The sequence below is a fragment of the Phoenix dactylifera genome, chromosome 2, assembly GCF_009389715.1.
Source record: "Phoenix dactylifera cultivar Barhee BC4 chromosome 2, palm_55x_up_171113_PBpolish2nd_filt_p, whole genome shotgun sequence".
In the NCBI taxonomy this organism is placed as follows: Eukaryota; Viridiplantae; Streptophyta; class Magnoliopsida; order Arecales; family Arecaceae; genus Phoenix; species Phoenix dactylifera.
The window spans coordinates 2,029,583-2,052,643 of NC_052393.1; the positions used below are offsets into that span (position 1 = coordinate 2,029,583).

Sequence of the window (23,061 nt, forward strand, 5' to 3'; positions counted from 1 at the left end):
ACCTCTTCCATGCACTAGTTCAGCTGAACTAATACGTTTATTAGTTTATGATAAATTGGATCATCCACATTTTCTACATCAATTAAGAATAAGTTATTGAAAAAAAAAGAAAGACAATAGTCTTATCAATAACTTATCATTACTTATTCTTATCAGTAACTAACGCACTTTGAATCATGACCCCTCTTCTTCCCTTCTTGGTGCAAAGATAGGAGCAATCACCATCAGTTTGAGAAGAGAATTTTAGTATGCATATAACTTAATCATAACAAAAGTGCAACATTTGGTGCATCAAAATTTTGATTGTTATACTGCATGTACGTAGGCTCGACCCCTAATGGAGTGTACACTTCATAAAGTTAACTTGGTCATGGAAGTTACATTTCTCAAGGAAATTTGTTCTCATGAACTGCTTAGATGAATTATATCCAACTCCAAGCAACAATGTTTGTTAAAAATTAATAAGCGATACAGCTTTTAGCTTCCCTGTACCACAAAACTAAAGCTGACTCTGACACTGCTGTTCGTGAGATCTAATCCTAATCACTGCAATTACAATCGTTTTTCCTTTTCTCTTCCAATAACAAAAGGAGGAGATTACCCCTATACCAAGCAAGAATAAAACTCCACTCGCTCTGCATCATGAGATAATGATCTTGACTTGGGGCAAAAAAATTACATTGGCATCTGGCCATTCTTGATAGGACACATTCTGTTCTAGCAAGATTCTCATAGACAATGAAAACTGACTATTTGTTATGCGAGCCGTCGAGTTCTAGAGACCTGGTGTATCATTTTGGAGAAAACTCAAGTCGAGTTCTAGAGACCTGGTGGATCATTTTAGAGGGGACTCAATGAAAGTGGTTGAGTGGATTATTCATAAGGGGCCGGAGGTCTTCAACCATCCACTTCTAGAGAACGTCCGGAAGTTACTACAAAAGTGCGACATCTTTCAGGCTGGCTACGTATTTCAAAAGACGAACAGAACTGCCAATTGGATTGCCTCTTGTTCATCATTCTATTGAGATTCTTTGAACCCGTTGTGTACCTATCTCTTCAAGAATATTTTGTTCTTTAACTCAGTAAGTAATGCTCATGCGAGATTAGTATAAGCTGCCACTGTACAAAAAAAAAAAAAAAAAAAAAAAAAAAAACCACTGACTATTTGTCATAATCATAAGATTCATTTTTTCAAATAGACTATCAGAGGATCAGCGTATAAGAAAAATGTCACGCCAAAATAAATTATGCCCATCCCATCCAGATGCAGGTAGGATGAACAAAATCCCAATATGCTGAAAGTTTTTCAACCAACAAAGGTTGATGAGGCAAATTATCCATGTACATCCATATGAATTTACAGAAAATACGGCACTATGACCTGCTGTTTTCTTTTGATACAACCTATGACCATTACACCAAATTTGTGATTTTATTGCCTTCAAAACCTCCACCTAATTGACAGACAAATATAAAAAAAAAACAGTACTGCGCATCATCCTCGCTTCACTTTTTACTTTTTTTGACAGCTGACAAAGTGCCATCAAAAAGAAGTCCAGTCACCAACTTTGCCTATTTCCATATCTTAACAGATCTGTCATGACTCACAGAGGCAACAATTCCAGTGAAAGGCGACTGTGCCAAATCTGCGATCAAGCCTTCATGTGCCTGAACCGTCATGGTCTGGTTCTCAGCCATGTTCCACAGCTCCAAAGTCTGCAAATATTTGAAAATATATTAGAATCAGCAAAACTTTTTCAAGCCTTACAGATGCCTCTTCTGAAGCCTGCAAGTGAAAACTACACAGCATATGACTGAATTACTACATTGATAAAAATATTGACATTTCAAACATCACAAGGATCTATGTCATGGGTAAGAGCACTGAGACCAATTCTAGGAAACAATTCTTCCATGTTTCCAAGACCTTCTTTTGGAACATCCAGGAAGTAAGGCTACATTAGATGTGTTGAGAAAGCTAAGGAAAATGAAAATGGAAATCTAAATTCAACAATTTCGCACTGATTTTTGTTTTTCCTTCTAATAAACAGGATTCCAATATAGCAATACAAGTGTATCAGATGAAAGGAGGATTTCTTTTCTAGTTGATAGAAACTTCAGATTTTTTTGACCTACTGGTGCTAGTGCATCGATGGTCCTTGCTCCTCCCCTGAGGACACATTATGAGCTTGTGGTGCGTTATGCACTATTTGCTGATGAGCCCACCCACCCGCATATGCATGCAGAGATGCATAGACACGCACATGCACACACATATGCACACATATCCGAGGGGTTTGTGATGGGTACAACAAGCACAGACAAGTCGCAGTTGGCGTGCCAAGCATTCTTTAGTTGCCGCAGACAGAAGATCTGCTTGCCCAGATGATGAGCTTATGAGCATTATGCTCAGAGGCACCCTGAAAATGACCAGGACAGGGCTAAACCATCTAATAAGACCTACCAAAAAAACATTAAAAACTTGAGAATTCCTTAAGTTACTTTTAATTCCACCTCCAGAGAATGTATTCCTATGATACTCTAAACTGCAGAACAGATATAGGTTAAGCCGAAAAAACGCAGAAGAATGATCAATATGCGGATATTTTTGCTAATACCAGCAAAGATTTTATAGCCATGTCAGTCAAGTTCTGAACAGACGTACTCAGCTTTCTAAGTGCTGAGCCACAAAGCTATGGCATGTCTCACTTGCTATGTCTAAACAATTGAGAAAAACAAGAGTTTCTATGAAGTAGATGTGTATGAGACAGATGCAACAGGGATAATGGACAATAAAATAGTCCACTATAGAATAACGTCTTTTAGATGGCAACCTAATGGTGACAGGGTTTTATCCAAGTCTTTTTCTCCCAAAAAGGGAAAAGATATAAAACTTTCATATGACAGCCAAAAATTAACATTTTAGATTCTCAGGGAAGGTAAAAAGTTCATATAGGGCCACACACAAGCATGACAGAGGAGCAGCCAAAAATTATCCGACAAGGTAGGAAAACATATATAGGATTTTGGCCTCACATGGTGTTCCAGCAGCCTGATAACCTTCCAAACTGCCACGGAAGGCTATCACAAGAAAGAACTAGGAATTTTCCTCCAACAAGATAACATGATGAGAAGAATCACATTTACCTGATAAGCTCCAATGATCAGAAGTTTAGGGTATCTTGGATGGAATATGCATGTATGGAACTGGTTCCCATTGGAGCTTAGCTCATGAATGCATTCCCCTGATGTCAAAGACCAGACTTTAACAGAATCCTGACTAACAGATGCCAGTTGGTCTCCATTTGCATCCCAACAAACAGAGTGTACTTCCTTGTTATGACCCTGCAATTTAACAAGAAAACTATGCATGATAAACGGAAATAAAGATGGTTAACCACATATATTCTATCATACGAGAAAGTATCCAAGATGTCCATTTTTATTTCCTAGAAAGTACAACTTAGAAGCAATTATATTATGTAACAACACCTGTAACGTGAGTGTCTTCATATCTGTCTCGACATCAATAATGGACACCACATTTTCCGCAGCTGCAGCCAAAAGATGTCCAATTCTGGGCTGAAATCTTACTTGTGCTGTACCACCCTGTTTTCCCAATAGTCTAGATCATTAATTCCAAGAACACAGTATGTTAAATTAAAATTATATTTGAAGCAGCGAGTCCAACCTTAGAAACATGGGAGCATGAATACTGGCTGACATTCCAGTACCGAATTTCACCATTTCCATCACAAGAGCAGAAAACATCCGTCTTCTTAGGATGAAAATCTAGCGAGGTCACTTGGGAGCTGTGCCCAGCAAACGTGTGCAAACTAAAGTTTGGCTACAAAACCAACAAAACAATTGGAGATTGAAGAAGGAAAGCCAATGGTTAGACAGCAAGATATCTGACTTATATTTCAAGCTAAAAATTAGTAGTACATTTCCAAATTACAAATGCTAGTATAAGGGCATTATAATATTAAATGATAACGAAAATATAAAGTATTATAACAAGCATGGTCTACCGTACCATCCGGTATGGGGCGAACTGTACTGTACCGAAAGAAAACCAATATAAAACTTAACTTCAAGTTGGTACAAGCCCTATACTGCCCCATATCGAGGCGTACTGCTCCGTACCGAGGTGTATTGACCTCTACCAAGGCGTACCAAGATGTACTGGTTTGTACTGAGACATACCGACCTGTATCTGGGCGTACCAAGATAAAAATTGAGAAAAATGACTAGAAAGCTATTTCGGTGCAGGAATGTACCGTACTGTACCATACCGAACTGATAAGTATCGATACAGTACCGAGTACCAAAATTGCGGACCTTAATAACAAGCAATAATAACAAGAAATACTGGGACTATATGATCTGGTAGATACATGCTACTCTACAAGTTATTCTGAATTTGGATTTTTATGGAGATTTTCTAATAAGAACACCAAATTGACATTAAACAGACATGTACTAGCATCTACCTCCTGTCACCACTATTTCTTATTCGACTATCACCAACATAGAAGATAAACCCGGCTTACCAATGACACATTTCTATAATTTTGTGTTATTCTACAAGTAGAATAGCATGCAACTGTCAACAATGTTGGTTAACTCATCAGCATGTGATAGAAGAGTGTGGATTTAGCAACTCAAGTACGGATTTGCTTGGAAGCCCTTTTCCCGGCTGCTCTCTTGCTTCCTTTGTTATTTAGTTAATTAGCATAAACCAATTTCAGCTTGAATAAAATTCCAAACTGCTGTCAAATTACCCTAGTTGACACATTGAACTTCCATAAGTTATAACTAATGAATTTATCCCAAATGCATGAGCCACAAGGGAGTCAAGTCTATGATGTTACCCTCAGGATTCGCCTCCTACATCCAGAAAAGCAAAGGAGTAACTCACAAAGGATGTTGATCTAAGAACCTATGAGGATTAAGTAAAAGAAATAGAGTTAGGATGAATTAACATGATATATACAACTGTAATAGAGTTAGGATGTTGATCCGGGAATCTATGTGGATTAAAGTAAAAACAATATTGTTAGGATGAATTAACATGACATATACTACTATAATCGTATGCATGTCCATCCCCAAATTCCACTCGACCATGGGATCCAGCCCTCTACAACTCCACCTGCAATTTTGATTTTTGACTCTGTTCCCCTCTTTTGTTTGTTTCTTTTCCTCCAACAACGCCCAATCCATCTTTCGTATTCTACACCACCTGTTTGCATGTACATTGCATGTGCTAAAAACTAGTAATTAAATAACTGTGAGGTGGAGCACAGATCCACCTGGGCCATGCAAACTGGGTTATTTTAAGCACACGAGGCTATTCTCCCTTTTTCTTTTCTTGTTAAGCAAAAGGATGATGCCGATATCATTCTCTTAGACTATGCTTCTTTCAGATCATTCAGAGATCCAAATCAGTCCATGAATCTAGTGGGATTCGTGTTCCTGAAATCCAGGACGAGATCCAAACTGATACAAAATTCCAGTGAGACTCATTCCAACTCTAACCAAAAGGGTGTTTCAGCATACATGTATTCTCAGAGCAGATATACTTTGAAAAGAGTACTGCAGATCACAGCGCAATTCACCACACAATTTGCACTGGTCCCATGAGGCAGCTGGGATTGGTGTTAAACAGAGGAGGTAGGTGGTGTCAGGCAGGGAGGTAGAATTCCCAATAATTGATTGCCTCTTAGGACCAAGGAACTGAGTAGTGACAGCACTGGTGACCTTTACCATTTTCCTTTTGGGAATAAAACATGAAAATTTCCACACAACAGAAATATTCATGCTTCTCTACGTAGTAGCAGGATATGCAACCAACAAATATATGATATAGTTTAATGTCTACATATAATAATAAAGCAAGTATTAACTAGAAAATAACAAATTAAAACACCATCAGGAGTTAAAAGTAGAGATTTTTTTACTTCAGCAGCATTCCAAAGTCGCACAGTTCTATCAAAAGATGATGTAACCAGCTGAGTTGAGTTTGGCCTAAAACGGATATCCGTAATAATAAAAGAGTGTTCCTCAGGAGTGCTCTCTGTTTGTAGAGTATCCATGTTCCAGAGAACAGCCTATAACATTAAAGATTAGATGGTAAATCCTAGAATTCCAGTATCAATTAAATAGAAGATAAACTCTACCAGATAAATGCATGCAACTTGAAGATGGATATATACATCATGTAAAGCTACATATGATAACCAATAGCACAAAACAGTTGACAGTAATATGACAAACCAAGAGAGCATATTATCATATAATAGTTTACAAACATAGTTATAAAATTTCAGCGAGACAGAAAAGGATTGACACCCTTTCTCTTCCACGCCTTTCCTCTCCCAACAAACCCAAGGCCCAACCACTTCTTGGGTGCAGTTTTGGGTTTTCAAAATTTTATTTCTTTACAGTATGGTATCTAAGTCCTATGTTTGTTATGGAATAAAAGGATTTGGATGTTCCTTCTCCTCCTTTGAGGCCTCTGTTGCTTGCTTTCTCCTTTTCACATTTAATCTCTTCAATCCTATCTTCTTCCACTTCCTTTCCCTTCATATGCGCTTATCTTCTACGAAGGTTCGCCGTACCGGCCCGAACTAAGTGGTACAGAGCATACCGTACTGATACTTCGTACGTAAAAAAATTTCATACCGACACTGTGCTAGTGAGGCATCGGTACAGGGTTCGGTATCGAGATGGCGAACCTTGCTTCTACCACAGCAAATAATTTGAGATTGAATCTAAAATTATAAACATCAAAGAAATTCTTAAAAGCAGGTCCAAACTACAAAGGAGCTTGTGGCACAAAAACCGTTGCATAGGCAACCTTGTGACAAGATACAAACTGTATAGAGAATCAAATGAGACTGCAAGTTTTAAATTTCTATATTCACCCCCGCACATGCAAGACCCAATAACTTCTGTGTGTATCCAAGAACTTTTTCAATTTATGATTTATTTGGCAACACTTTATATTTGTGCAGGTATGTCATAAAAAATCTATGGCCACGTTCATCTCCTTAATAGAACATGCAAAATCTAAACATAGGCATAACTTAATGGTAAAGTGCATTCTTGGAGGATTTATTTTATAATGACATATGAACTGAAGCATACTTTCTATAATTGACTGAAAATACTTAACTCTGCTGCTAATAATATGTAGCCAAATCCTTGAATTCGGCTTTGCTCAATATGACACAATCCCCACTTTTACTAGTACTTACACAACACAAATCCTTCTATATTGTATCATAGATATATTAGTATTGCCGAAAGTATCTTTTATTGCAAAAGCTATTTAGTTCACCTTCTTCTCATGCCCAGCACTGGCCAGTAGCTTTCCATCTGAAGAGAAGTGGCAGCAAACAACTTTGCCATTGCTTGTACGGATAGAACTGACTTCAGTAAAGGTAAAACCTGAAAAGAGAGTGCGAACATGTTAATGGTTATCTAGCAGAAGTTCTGATGTGATGACAGAAAACTACCCTTTAAAGACTCTGTGTTGTGTTCTGCAGGACTACTTTTCAATGCAGCAAATATATCTCTTGCATCTCCATCTTCTTGTGACAGAAATGATTCCACATTATCATCCAAAGAACCAACATCCCCAAAGTGCTCCAAGTCATCCTGTTGTTTAAAGATGCAGATAGTTTAAGGTGGATAAATTGGAAAGGACTTCCCTAGCTTGCTTGCAAATGACATTGAAAGAATTGTGCCAGGAGTTACCATTTGATTTGATGAAGAAGCAAGTCCACCTGTTCCATCTGCACCATACATCATTAAACTTTTTGACATGTTGGTTACATGTTGCAAATTACCAGCAGCTGCAACTCCATCACCAGGTGTATGAGTGGATGGAGTTGATGGAGGGGAGTTGGGAGAGGGTCCAACAGTATTTCCTGTACCAGTACTGTTTGCAGCTCCAGAAGAAGTAGGCGGTTTCCTTTTCCTAACATTCTGGATGTTTAAGAATGTGATTTACAATTAAAGAAATGACAATGAATGAACTTAGACTTAAGAAAACTAGCTTATGTAGCATAAGCTGACCATCATTGCTGAACAGCTACCAGACTGGGCAAAGAAAATAAATATTTCCTTGAGAGAAGAAATCAAAAGTGAGAGATAAATCTGACCCTATTTGGTGCTTGTCGCAACTGTTGTTGCTGTTGCAGTTCCTGTTGTTGCTGATTAGAGGATTGCTGCATCTGGGCCACCTTCGACTAAACATTTTTAGTCAGTACAAAATAAAGATGCAGGGATAATCATATAAACAAATATAAATAATACATTTCAAAACCATCTAAAGGCCAAAAGATCCAGCATGAGAATTAAAAGTTCCACAATCCACAGGAATCTAAATGATACTTCTTTTTCAAACTAATGAAAAATATGAAAAATGTCATGTAAAAGTAGACAGAAGTGGCACTTGTCAGTGACTGGCATAGACAACAGAAGCAGTGTAAGAACCAGAGGGAGGAAGAGAGATTAGACTCACAAGATTACTTGTATTAGGTGACCTTTAAGAGAACTGACCTTCATTAGATATTCAGATTGATCCTGTCTGACCATTGGAGAATTTGATTGAATTGGGGAACCGATCGATCCATCATTTCCACTGACTTGACCATCTTTACCATTCAAACCACCCCTAGGCAAGGCCCTGAATTTTCGTGGATCCATTTCCCCATAGTTGAGTGAGCTGCCTAGGCTAGTTTGCGCTTGGGCCTCTGCTAAGAATTGTTGTTGTTGGTGCGATGGGAAAAGTTGAAACTGATTTTGAGTAGTCATAAAAGGCTTTTGCACTTGTGCACCTAAACTTGGGCGTACTTGGTCAAATCCCTACAGAATGCAATAAATTTCTAAACTTACTACAAAGATTACCTGACTAAATGAGAAAAGTGAATTCTTGTACAATTCTTACTGTTAAAGGCCATCCCTTCAATGGGTGACCACTAACACCTTGGTTCAATCCTGTAAAAATGGACAAGGCAAGGTAAATATGTCTCACAATGTAAATATTATACCGAAACAATATCATGTTGGCTCATGGCCCATATTTCATTTTTAAAGAGCTAAGATATATGTTCTCCCTTTGATAAGCTTTTGTTGTAAAAGGTCATTGAATATACACAAGAAACAATTTTAACACACCTATATGATTCCAAATCCAATTTAAACACTAAGAGAACAGATAATTAGTGCCATAAATCTAAATAAGATTGTAACTTTGAACAGTAGGAGAGTAAAGGGGGGCAGAGAGAGAGAGAGAGTGAGAGAGGAGATTCAGAAGTTTATAGATGGTAGAGGTAGACTGCAAAATGTAATCAAATTTTACAGACTGGATGATCAAAAAAAAGGAAGGGGATAGAGTGCAAAAGGACTACCACATCTCCTATGCTATTCACAGTATATGAAATGTGGTTAGATCATCAACAACCAAATTCTTTTTTCATATATATATATATATATATATATATATATATATATATATATATATATATATATATTGATATATAAAATTGGTTAGATTATTTCAAACAGATCCTTGTGTAACACATTTCTGCAGTTTTTTATGTGAAGGAGCATTATTAAGAGACCCTTTCAACAGCAACTTCGTCATTGTACTGGTAATAATCTGGTGATCTTAACCATCTAGGTGGCGATGAATGTTGGAACATTTTCCCACTAGCCCAGGAACAAAGACAGCTGAATAGTCTAAATTTAGACTATAGATGGGGTAGGTTCATACAAAATAGCATGATATTGATAAAACGATGTGAGTAAAAGACAACATGTAAATAAAACAAGTGCTAAGTTACACAGTTTGCAAAGTTATAGGGACATTAATTTAGGGTGAAAAAAAAAGATCAAGATGCCCAAATTAGCATGTGAATTTCACATGCTTCAAGTGCATGCAACAAGAAGGCAGTTATGGAAAAACTCAGTCAATATTCTATGTTCTAACCAACATGCCTGTGTACTATTTAAGAAGGAAATGAGGTAGGTCATTCTTTTTTGTTACATTTGAGAAATACAGAGGGATAATTACCCAAGTTTGATCTCAGAGTGGCTCCTAGAAGCACGAGCTAAGGAAAGACATGCACCCAACTCCCACTGGCATGATATAGAACACCTTACATACAATAGTTTACTCTCTCTTTGCCATCTAAAAATATGCTCAAGGGATTTGATGTCATACTCTTTTCTCTTGGTCAATACCAAATGTAACTTCCTAATCATTTTTCTCTACATTCTCAGTCTCGTATCCAGGTTCTTCAAGGAAGATGCTCAAAATTAAGCTTGATAATAATAGAGTTGCATACAATGACATTTCAGTTGGGAAGCATGAACACAGATACAGACATGACATGATATGGATACGATAAGGTTATTGTATGAGAGATCTTTGAAAATTAGGATATATTATCGCTAGGATACAACAAGCTACAATCTCTAATAAAAAAACCCTTCCGCCCATTCTTGGAGGTATCCTGGAAGCATCTTTGAGTGCATATGGAAGGTATCCCTAATGCAATTTTTAATTTTGAATAGTAGGATACTTAACATAAGTATCAGACACATACTCTAGAAGTATCAGAAAGTATCGGCATCTGATAAATATCCAATAAAGACATGACATGTGATTTAAAGTATTTGTGCTTTGTAGCAGTTTAGTTATGCAAATTTCACAGACACAACGTCAATAACGAATAGCTTCTTCAATTCTTTAATACAATATAACACAGTGGGGGGATTTTTCACCAGGAAAAACATCCTTGATTTTTGATTCTACACTCCAAAAATTAGGTAAATTTTTTCGAGACATTCTCCACATAACTGAAGAGATCCACCTATGATCCAGCCTAACAAAGGATATGATTTTGAGATCTGACTTTTCATAACAGCAATTCAGCAAGATGAGTATGCATGTACTAGAGATAGGAGAGGGAAGGTAGGAAATTAACTGAACAAAAGAGAATAAAAGGGCACAAAAACTTCAGATCTTCCATAGCCTGTAGTTCACAAGATATAGGAATCATTTTGTAAAGAAACCCTAGCAAAATATTGATTCGACAATTTTACATATGCCTGAAGCAAACACCCCTTCGTGCTTTAAAAAAGAGGAGAGGGTGTGGAGAGGAGCATGGGCACCCGAGAGAGATGAGGTGCCTGTCCATCCTTCACTGTATTTCCTACATTGGTTGGACAGCCAATAATAGCACCCACCACTTAGTAGCTAATTTGGCATCATAAGTTGTCACTTTGTTTGGTGACCTAAACCCTTCAGTCATCTAATCTCAAACATATAATAGGATAGAAAAAAAAGAAAAATCCCTTAGAACAAAAATAAAAATAAAAAACTGAAATTAGAGCCCCCACAGAGCAATTAATATTAATATCAGCATTTGAAAATTTGGAATCAGAGTGGTGTTAGTATCACCAAGAAACAAACACTATCCATGATGTGTTTAACTACCCCCAAAGAGCCAATATCCACAAAAACATCGTCTTCTGTTGCGAAAAGCATAAAACTAGCAATTTTTTAAAAAAAAAACACTTCAACTATGGGCAATCATAACCCTCAACCCCTCTCCCCATAATTTAGGTTCAGCTTTATGAATCCTCATTTGTTAAGCATTCTAATTTAGTGTTATCTCTAATGTTATGTCAAGCTTTTCCATATTTTTTCTTCTAAGTTCTAAGCATGTTACTATTAACCTCTTCCTAAAACCTTTAAGTTTATTTAAAGTATCATGTTTACTAAATTCACCTCAAATTTCATTTACATGCCCATACCATTAGTCAGAAGCCTACTCCCTTTATTAGCTTTACCCTAAAATCACAAAGTTTGGAGATAAATTATGTTGCTTATGCAGGTTCTAATGTTGAGTTCAAGTAAAATGAAGTTTAAGCTTTTACCCCCATGGGATCCCCTAACTTCTGAAAATCCTTAATTCCTAACTCATATAGCTTCTGTATCTTCTGAAATTAAGAGTTTCATCACCTCGTTGTCCTGCATCATTTAATGTAGCTAATGTTATCAAGACTCTAGTATACAATTTACATGAAAGGTTATGTTCAAGGAGTAGCCAAGCATTCACGCTTTGAAAGGGATTGGATAAGGTACTGAGCTGAAAGAATATCCTAATTAAAGTTCAAACATCCTTATGCCCTTTCTTCTTGGTGTGTGACAATCCTAGTATCTATCAAAGCATCAGAGGAAGAAAGTTCTCCCCTCCAAAAATATCCAAATTTTCATATAAAATGAGAAGAAAAGCATCATCCTCCATTTAGCCACATGATCATAATTAACTAATCCCTTAATAAGACAGAGCAGTAGAGGAAGGAGAAAAGACAAAACCAAGAGAGGAACAGAAGCCTAATTAAATTTGCTAATTAGTGCTGCTATCTCGCTTTCTCTTTCCTCAATTACTGCTATCTCCTCACCCTCCCTCTTTCATTGGTTTCTCAGTCAACCTCAAGGTTTACAAAAGAGGATGTTATAATGCTTCCGCTGTGTAACAGGAATGACAACTGTGACTTTACATTCTTGTTATTCATCCTAGGTTTGAACTTTGAACGTAATCTCCTCCTAAAGAACTGAAATTTTTGGGTTATAGCCCAATTTGTAAGTTTGGAGCATCAAAGAACAATAAATGCTTACTTTATTATTGGCTGTTAAACTTTAAGGAGTCAACAGCGACAAGAACAACTTAAAATAAAAGAACTGCTAGCCAAATTTTCTATACCAGATTATTTTTAGTTCTCTTAGTGTCTTAAACTTTACTGGAATAATTCTTGTAAGGGAATATATCATCAAAACTTGGCAACGATTTTATCTCTTGTTGGTTCTATACATTGTATGAATTTATTCATTTTTTTAATACATATAATCAGAATTATTATAAAAAGCTTCGAAACAAATTAGAGATAAAAGTGGATTCGGTAATAAAGAAAATTGATACTATCTAACAATTTAGATTGCTTCTATTTACTTTACTAAAAACAAAATGCTAAATAACATATTATAATGTTATGCCAAGTACTAAGTATGCTTTCCATGTTCTTAGTAAATAGACAAGTATAACAACTCTTATCCATGCATCGTTAACCAAATACGTTAAATTTGGAAATCCCTACTGCTTACATGGAACTTATTCATCAAAGTAGGTCTGAAATTTGGGTGAGTTAACTCACATACAAAATTAATTATTAGCATATTATTATTAATAATTTAGATATAATAAAATCCTTGAACTAAGCAAAGTGTATATGAAATATGCAATGAAAGGCTTAGACCCAAGGATCGTTGTGCCAGTATTGAGGCCCATACCGGTTGCCCAGTGGCACGGTTTGGTATACCCCTATGTCGTTCCTCGCAAGCCCGTACCGACACAACGAAAAGGGCAAGAAAGAGGGAGAATGGGAGAGGGGAAAAGAGAGGAGGGGGGGAGGGAGGTAGAAGGCTGAAGGAGGGTCACGAAGGGGCGGAGGAAGGGTCCACCCTCCCGTTCCCCTATTTCGTTCGAAATAGGGATCTTAGAGGGGGCTCCTTTTTTATTTTAAAGAAATTAAGTGAAGTCGACAAGGAGGAAGAAATTAAGTGAAGTCGGCAATCCCCTTGTCGACTTCACTTAATTTCTTGAAAATAAAAAAGGACCCCCATCCAGGGCCCTTATTTCGAATGAAATAGGGGAACGGGAGGGTGGAGCCCTTCCTCCGCCCCTCTACACCCCGCCCTAGCCCTCTGCAACCCTCCGTCGGCATCCTCCAAGCATCTGCCTCCCTCTTCCTCTCCCTCTCCCTCCTTCCCCCTCTCTCTTTTTTCCTCTCTCCCGTTCTCCCTGTCCCCCACCCTCGCCTGTATCTCAAACAGAGGGGTGGAACCATGCCGATCACCCCCGGTACGGTACGCCTCGAACTAGGCGATTCGGGACGGCATGAAAAACCTTGCTTAGACCTATATGCTGATATAGAAATTCTTATTCGTCCCGAGAAAACTTTTATAACTTGTATTCATTTTAGAAAGTTGACAAAACTGACCTTCATAAACTTCATCTCACAAAGTGAAACATTCATTTCCATATGCTTGCTTATGGAGATGGAAAAATTCCATCATATTCTAAAATTAGATGAGTTACAAACTTGTTGACTTGACAAGCTATTGTTAGACATGTAAATTGCATGTCGTACGGTCCAACTGGTGCCCAACAACAATAAATTATAAATATAAGTATAGAACAAATCCAACCTTGTTAACTAATTAAGATTTAAAAAGACCATCACAGCACATCGCACTACTTATTGACTAAAATTTGATGCGAAGTACTTTACATAACCACTTTCTAAAACCCTCACTCCTTCAACGTTGTTTAGTTCACGGAACCTGGCTTTTGTATGAAAGCTTAAGAAGCTTGTAAAAATTAACAAATAAAAAATAAGAGGTCATAGCTGTCCTCTGCTTCGTCCCCTACATGGTGGCAATACTTGAGACCACCCCCGCCTCTAGTAGCACCTCCATCATCACAACATCCTTGCTAATGACCACCGTATACCACTCTCTCATACCTCATGTCCTTTTACACACCTGGCTTCACTAATGCCCTCATGGAATTAACATGCGCCCTCCACATAGCCACAGAGTGTGCCCCATCCATCACGTCTACCAACCCCTTCTCCAACATTCCCCATCGCCCTTGGAAGCTCTTTGCACTATCTTGCCTCCAACGTCGCATGCACCATGGCATCAGTGGCACCTCGATCACGTCATTAGGCTCCTTGATCTTTAAAGGGGGTGGCAAAGAGATGGAGATTAGTGCAAATGGACAGTGGCCAGGTCAATGAAGGGAGGGAAGGGTTCATACTTCATAGTGCAATGGAGGGTGGCCAAGTCAATGAAGGGAGGTGAGGGAGAAGGGAGCACCGGCAGCGAAGGTGACATAAGGCGACGGTTTCGCCAAGGGCAGTGGTGTGGCGAAGAAGAAAGAGTCGATGTACACGACGTAAAGGCATGAGAAATGGGTGGTGACAATGGCAGGGGAGAGGAAGGCTTTGATGAGGAAGTGGTCGAAGGGAAGCCGACGAAAGATGGGGCAAAGGATGACTTAGGAAAGCTGATTAGAGGAAAGGAGGCCTCTTGGAAACTTCTTATTTTTTTTCCTTTTTTTGAGCATATATCACATCTACAAGCATCCCTACTTTCCTGCGAAAGCCAGGGCCTACTAACTAAACCGCATCCCCTTATCCTTCTTTTGACATTAGGGTTCCATTTACCGTGATCCCGACGTGCTAATGTAAGCAATCAACTTGGGAACTATGAAAAACCAAATTATTAAGTATCGCACAAATCAGCAATTGAAATCTTGTCTCATACCTATCACCATGCTACTATCATGAAATGGTGGTTCGCAACGAGATACCAAAACATCTTCGGTAATCTAAAATATTTTAAATAACTATAGTTAAAATTATTTTGAAGGCTCCCCATTGGATTATAATATGTATATTGAGAAATTAAATAATCGCCAAAGAACTTTATTTGCTTGTTTCATTATTGACTCTAAATCTAATAACGATATATTTACATTTTATCTCAGTTTTAAATAAATAACCTATTATGTGAATAGTAACATGATTGAACAACATTATTAGTTTACTTTTCCTGTTCATTCTTTCCTAATATAGTAGTAATTATGGACCATCATAGTAGATTATATCTTATTTCTAGGAAAGTCAAGCAACGCTTTCACCGAACAAATACGAGTCGCCATTTCCATATTGAATATTAATACAACAACAAAACATGATTCTTGCGACCAACCCCTCCATAAGATAACACCCTCCATTCTCTTTAAATTAAATCAACTCTTTTGACCTTTCATCTAACTGATATCTTCACATAATATCCTAAATAACAATATATTGTCCACTATTTTAATTTCACTTCCTTCCTAATATGATATACACATAATATCAGTCATTACTTATCAATTGTTCCATTGTAGTTGTTAAGAACAGTCATATCTTAACTTTTCAATATTTATCGAATGTATTTTTATGATTTCAGACTCCTAAACAATTTAAAATTATTCTACTATATAAACAATGAAATATATAATTTATTTTATAAATAGTGTCTTGAGAAAATAATGTTGTTATTTTGTTTCCATTGTAAAGGCTAATGATACTTATTATTTTATTCCAACAATTCTAAGCAAATAGTGAACATTGTAACCATAACTAAAAGAATTAAGAAGGATGTGTTATTTAGGATATCTTGCTCCAAAACCCCTCCTCCCTTCAGTAATAAAGGCATTTGTTATCTGGGATATCAGCATCGTTAAAACCTAGTCTCAAGGGGAAAAAGAAAAATAAAAAAGGAAAACAAAGGAACAAAGTGATTGATAGAGCCACCACCAAAGAAAAAGACAAACTAAAAGGAGGAAATAGCAACATAAATTAAAATAGAAGGGGGAAAAAAAAGAAAAATTAGGAATTCCACAGTTGTCCAATGTCTATCTCTCCAATTACGGAAATATCCTCTTTCCCATTCCACCCTAGGTAGTGAATGGCAAAGACTACCCCAACATTGAATGCCGTTGGCCTCTTTCTCAAGGACTGCACTACCTTAAACCTCTCCTCGTCCACCAATGGCTCCCCCTGCTTCGTCTTTGGGGGCATCTTCATTGTCTTCCTTGGAGTCGCTACCTGAAGCAGTGACTGTAAGGGAGAAAGATATGCGAGAGTGAGAATGAGATAGGCAATGCAACAAGCACAGCCATGGGCTTAGGCAAGAGGGCTTCGACGATAATAGGAATAAGCAAAAGAAAAGCCTACAAAGACATGTGGGTCGATAGAGATAAAATATCTTAAATGAATAATTTTCTAAACGTCTAATGGCAATAGGAGGAAAGAGAGAGTTTGGAAGATAGGAAGAGTCAAATTTAAAGTACTAGTACCAGTAACTGTACCGGTACCTTACCCATGTGGTGTGGACTGGTACAGTAAATTACCGTACTGACATACCATACGCTTCTTTGTGCAATGACAGCAGAATGGAGCCAAAACACCTTGTGTTGGCACGGTACCGGTACACACTTACCAGTACTATTATCTTACCAGCCAATTTGGTAGACGATATATGGACAGTAGGCACCAGTACTTATATCCTTGGAAACAAGGATATAATTGGAATTTAATTAAAGATTTATAGTAATTTTATATTCAATAAGCCCTATAAGTATAGCATCAAGACATAGAAATGAACCAATGAAGCATATAAAAAATAGGCATGTCTATCCTCTACAATCCTTATTGCTCTCTCTGTAGAGCAGCGATTCTTACAATAACAAAAATTATTATACGAAATTGGCAACTACGACACATGAAATATTGAAATAAAGAAAACAAGAAGTGATGTTCCAATCCCCATTCTTTCCACTTAAGGCGCTTGTGCTCACCATAACACTCGGTGGACCTACTTCAATGACTCACATTCAGTTGGTTCTTTTTATCCTGCCACACATCGTGAGCCTACATGATGTCACTATCCTTGCCACCTCCTCCATACTACCTCTTTGGTAGCCGCTCCACCTTTTCAACTTCCTCATCCACCTTTGTAGCTTTACTAACCTAATCCAACCACAAGGACAAGTGAGCTCTCCCAATTGATGGATCATTCGGAAGCGCTCAAGTAGTGCATCAACTAAACAGCTCTTTCATGATGGTTTGTTGATTTCCATATTTTTTGCTTTTGCTTTAACTTTTGAACATAGATTTCAATAGAGTTACAATGCTCTAGCTTTAGAGATCCATTAACACATCTTGCTCCTTAGGTACCATAGTTTCTCTAAGGGGTTTTACCATGTTATTTTCCTTTCCAGAGGGTTGGCTGCCTATACCACGGTCCCTTGCATCTTGTAGAAAATGAGAAGTTAGGCTCCATGCATTTGGCCTAATTAATGATTCAAACTCCAGCAGTATGAATGTGGAGTACGGCAGCAAAATTGTTCACTCCTATCAACTGCCCAATTTCTTTTCCTCAAATGCTTGGCATTTAATGGAGCTCCCAGACTAGGTCATTGGCATATTGGCAGTTCTAGACTTACCAAACAGGTCGAACTTGCTTAATTGTCCAAATTCCTGAAGGTTTCAACCAAGGTTTGCCGAACGGGCCGAATCGCCCGGTTCAGGCAGTACCGAACCGACCCGGTGCGAAACTGAGTCGGTTCGTCATTCATATTCAGTTCCGACCCCTACCGGCCAAGAACAGTCCTTTACCGGCCGGAACCGGTTGGTTCGGTGTGAACCGGCCAGAACCGGTTGGGTATGGGCCATCTGTCACTGCCTTACCGATTCGGTTCGGTACGGAACCGTATCAAGCGCTGACCGATACAGATCCCGATGCCAGTTTTGCGGACCTTGGTTTCAACCATGCTGAAGTTTGTCGAAAAACACTAAAGTGTGGTTGAGCTATGCAAGTCCACTAAGGATGTCACACAAACCTCCACATCTTAGTTGCGGTAATCCTATGAACCGCCATCCCTTCACTCTCAAGTAATCCTTTTTGCTTAATACTTTTTGGCTATGGTTTTAATAAACTATAGGAAATGATATTTATGTTAACAGCTTACAAGAAATGATATGATGTATATTTCATATGCTTCTGTGGAGTTTGCTTATGCTATTTACTTGTTAAGAAGATTTTAGGGATTTCTCACCAATGGTCCTATAGCTTTTTCTTATGTAACCTTCACATTTTAACCTTGTAGATAAAAAATTAAAAACTTTTTTTACCAAGAATAATTGAGCCATCTATATTATTTATTTACCCCCATGGAGATTCCCAATTTTTCTACTCTTTTTAGGAAAAAAAACATTACACCCATTAGCTTTTAATATTTCTCTAATTGATGTCCTATTCTCTATTGTTGAAATCCCAATTATGAACTTAGTGGCCTATGTCCATCATGTCAGGGTTGCATGTTTTAATTGGTGAGATCTTGCACCAAAAACATCACTAACCTGCAAGGTCTTTCCATGCATGCTCATGAAAAATATTTATACAAAACCCTCGTGCAATACCAGGATATCAGAAATTGTAGTGATTGATGCTTTTTGTCAATACACCATATGAGATCACCAAGTACCACCAACATCCTAGCTTCAGGTTATGCACTCAGTCGCATTTATCATGCCTATTTAAAACACGTGGATGAGAAGATTAATTTCAGAATCTTTGCATTAGTTACTTACCTGCAGCACCTAATGCAGCTTTTGCTTGTATGTTTCCCTGCCCATATAACGAAGAGGGATCCATGGGCAAAGATCTCTGCCCTACACCCATCTCACTCTTGATTTCCTGCAATAGTTATAAGAAAAATGAATAACAGAGAATGTATAATATGAATAAATGAAGCGTTAAAAGAGAGGTGGTATAAATAGTTACATTTGTCTGCTGACTTCGTGCCTGAATATGCTGCAGAGCAGCAGATACACTGCCTGGACTACCCTGGACCAGTTGCCTGCCTCAGAAGAAAAGAAAGAATAACCTACCAACTCCTGGTTATTTAGTGTCTACAAAATATTGACATGAAACAGTAGATACTACCCAGGATGGTTGGTTGCTGACTTAAGAAGGGCCATCCTCCTAGCATCAAGCAGTTGTTGGGATGCCTCAGAATCCACTGAGTGGGGATGCCTCATACGTTCTTCATACATTTTAGCAGCCAATACAGTAGCTGGTGGCGTCCCCGACATTCCATCAGAGTTTATGGCATTTAAAGTACCATTGAGAGCAGGATGGTTACCATCCCTACGCATCATCTGAGGATGTTGCTGTTGCATGAGTTGCAATCGCTGCATCTGGAATTGTTGCTGCTGCTGCTGCTGTTGCTGCTCCCTTGCTTTTATCTGTTGTGCCTGCAAGCAAACAAATATTTCGGTGGAACACCCTCTTGGGTCTTGGCAACTAAAAATTTGAAGAGATTATAGGATCAGAAACAAGGTACTTCTTTAAGAACATTACCTCTATGTAAGCTGCAGCAACCTCAGAATGCTTTTCATTGGTCCTTGCAATGAAAATATCCCAAAACACAGACCACCACTCATAAAGGAATCCTCCCGGAGCATCAATTGCTGCACACTTAAGCTAAAGCTTACGTTTCTGCCCGGTAAATATCTTATGTACAGAAACAGAAATTTTCTATTAAAGATAGTTTATGTTCCAATTGCTGGAATGGCATTGCTCAGATAAAGGACTTTAATATAGAGTCCCAAATTCATGCTGATCATAGCCCAAAACAGAAATATTATATTGCATCATATCATGCCGTGCAAGTCCCATTTCAAAATAGAGGATCCATGCTCATATCCACCTATAGCAATCCATCTCGACCAGCATGAACCAAGTGAAATGACACAAACTAGAAGAAATAATACAGCAACACAAACCCCACTACACCAACAATATCCAACCAGGATGGTCCGTACATACTATATGCATGCATAATGGCATCTAAATACTTCAGGAGAAGCCAATATTCAAAGGAAAAAATGAAAAAAAAAATGGAAATCAGAAACCAATTTGCAATTAAATTTTTAAGATAGCAAAATCAGGTAACCTAGAAATCCATATTCCCTGCAGAAGATTAGAAGATGACAAGCTGAAATGAGAGACATCAATTCTTAAAAAAACTTATCTAGAGATTAATCAGGATAAAGGTGTACATAGAATGTTAGAAATGCTCAACATTTATGCTCCTACATCCTCCAGAGTTTCTATAACTAACCTCTCAAAAAAAAAAAAAATTGAAGGTAGAAAGAACATGGACATCCAGAGTTTACAATTGTTTGTAACTGGAATTCCTTTCTGAAAGAGAAAATTAGAGTGGAATGCATGATGCAATAAGTGTCACAAGAAGGCATCAAAACCATCTGTAGTTCAACTTATTACCTCAAAATACAACTCATTGTAGCAATACGTCCCCGGAACATCATCCTATATAAAAAACGTGTGTAATACAGAGAGAGAGAGAGAGAGAGAGAGATTTCTTGGCGGCTCTGTGTATTCATCAGCATTCACAATAATTTCACAAAGAAATTTGAGTTCTAAAACCTCGACATTTACTATGTAAATACAAACATAGGAAGGACTTAAATGACATACAAAAAGAAATGAAATTTATTACCTACTGGATCTCCTGAAACCTTTCCTTCAGCCATGAAAGCTTTTGCAGTTGCTTGCAGATTCCGTTTCAACAGATAGTCATGAATATAAACATCAAGCCTAATAAAAAAAGGAAAAAAAGGAGTTTTATAATTTCAATAAAAGAAACGATAAGAGCAGTAATTTATCTACAGTCGGTAATTCAGCATCATAGGAAACCAGAAGAATTCAAACGAAGTAAATCAAAAAAGAAAAAGAAAAAGAAAATTCTATCGAATACACACATCTTATCTGCTTCCCAGTTATTCTGCGCCATCCTTAAGCTCCAATCCAGAAGACCCAAAGCACAAACGTCGCACAACCGTCACTCCGCTGATTTCCTCGTCCGTCACCCAAAGAAGAAGAAACAAACAGTTATAATCGAACTATTCTTTAAAGCAAGCACAGTTGACAAATCTCGATTAAAGAAATTAAGCCTCCTACACGAAAACCGCTTCAAGATCACATCCCACATTATCAAAACCCACACAAAAACCCCGATTCCGTCTCCCCGCTTCCGAAACCCACCCGAAGTACCGGAAATCGTGGCAAGAAACGCGATTTCAGATCCAAGAACCGACTTTCTTGAGCCAAGAAACCTACCGTTAGCTCCACCCCGCTTCGAGTTGTCGAACTGCGACTCCCCCAAGAACGCCTCGTAGAGTCGGAAATCAGAGGAAGGATTACGGCGAGGGAGAGAACCGAACCCCAGAAGAAACCCCTAGGGTTTCAGATTGGAGAACGATCCCCCTCGGAGAGAAGACCAGCTCGCTCCCTACACAGACAGAGACAGAGAGCGAGAGCGAGAGCGAGCCGGTTTCTCTCACGAGTCTCGAGGCAGAGAGGAGAAGGAGAGATACCAACGGAGTTTATATTTCGAGCTTTCGCTTCGGATCCGAAGCTGAGCTTAGGACACCAGAGCGACCAAACCCTTCAAGACGTCCGCGTAAACGTTTATATGCGTGACGATGGATCCTCCGTTTGTGACTCAGAAGGCGATCGGGGCCCGTTAAATAGGACGCTCAGCGAGATTTCTATGCGGACCCTTGGCTTGAATGTCCGAAGGGGGGCCGAGCCTCGGAGGCGTTTCTCTTTGAGGGCTCGCTTTCGCACGGGGGGGTTGCACAAAACTCGTGCGCGTAGCTTGTCGTGTAGGAGGAGCGGGGGGGGGGGGGGAGGAATTTATTGCCTGCACCGAGTGCAACAGCGTCGCCATGCAAGCAGCCAATAGAAACCGCTGATTTCCACGATGATGCGTTAAGATGCACGCTCGACGAACGCGGCCGTAAAAACCAACGGCAGGCCTCATGATGCACGCGGTACCGGCAGGAATTTCTCGTCGGGGAGGAGGGATGGTTGGTGCTGGCGAACCAGGGGCCTGCCACGTGGGGTAGGTGGCGCGCCAGCCCAAAAATGGCCTGTTCTTTGGGGCCCAAATGGAAGGTTCTAAAGGTACAAGATAGGAGGCGGAAAGGGTCATGACCTGATAGAATGAGTTGGGGATCGAGCTTAAGTTTATTTTATCATGAATATAATAGGATAAGAGCTGCTCACAATAACGCGAACCTTAACAACCACGTTCGAGTTGATATTTATGCTTCTGTGTTTAAAGGGTGTGCGCGGCTGTAAATATCTGGTTCTGTAGTGTTTTGGATCTTGTGATTTTATTTCTTGCCATATAGCTTCAGCTTCTCTTTCTATCCAAAAAGGGAAAAAAAATTGGAGTTGACAAAGGACCGCATATGAAGAGTATCTTTATATGGATTATGCCATAAAGTAGAAGATATTCATTTGTCCGTATACTTTTTTTTCTTCTT

The 23,061-nt window shown here is 38.5% G+C and overlaps 1 protein-coding gene across 2 annotated transcripts; it reads right to left on the bottom strand.

Annotated features, from left to right (window-relative positions):
* Positions 1-1,219: 1,219 nt before the first annotated feature.
* Positions 1,220-22,091, bottom strand: LOC103716258 (transcriptional corepressor LEUNIG_HOMOLOG-like). Of its 2 annotated transcripts, none has more exons than XM_008804187.4 (18): positions 21,848-22,091; positions 21,490-21,577; positions 21,228-21,325; positions 20,066-20,175; positions 19,649-19,959; positions 19,487-19,562; positions 19,294-19,399; positions 8,960-9,009; positions 8,572-8,877; positions 8,172-8,258; positions 7,765-7,995; positions 7,560-7,665; positions 7,346-7,455; positions 5,964-6,113; positions 3,692-3,847; positions 3,493-3,609; positions 3,148-3,345; positions 1,220-1,716 (listed from the first exon to the last, which is right to left on the bottom strand). In XM_008804187.4, the coding sequence occupies exons 2-18, from the start codon at positions 21,519-21,521 to the stop codon at positions 1,573-1,575; spliced, it is 2,388 nt and encodes a 795-aa protein (XP_008802409.1). In that variant the 5' UTR covers positions 21,522-21,577; positions 21,848-22,091; the 3' UTR covers positions 1,220-1,572. The 2 variants fall into 2 exon arrangements, with proteins under 2 accessions (XP_008802409.1, XP_008802406.1); XM_008804184.4 differs by having other exon boundaries at positions 7,524-7,665.
* Positions 22,092-23,061: the final 970 nt, after the last annotated feature.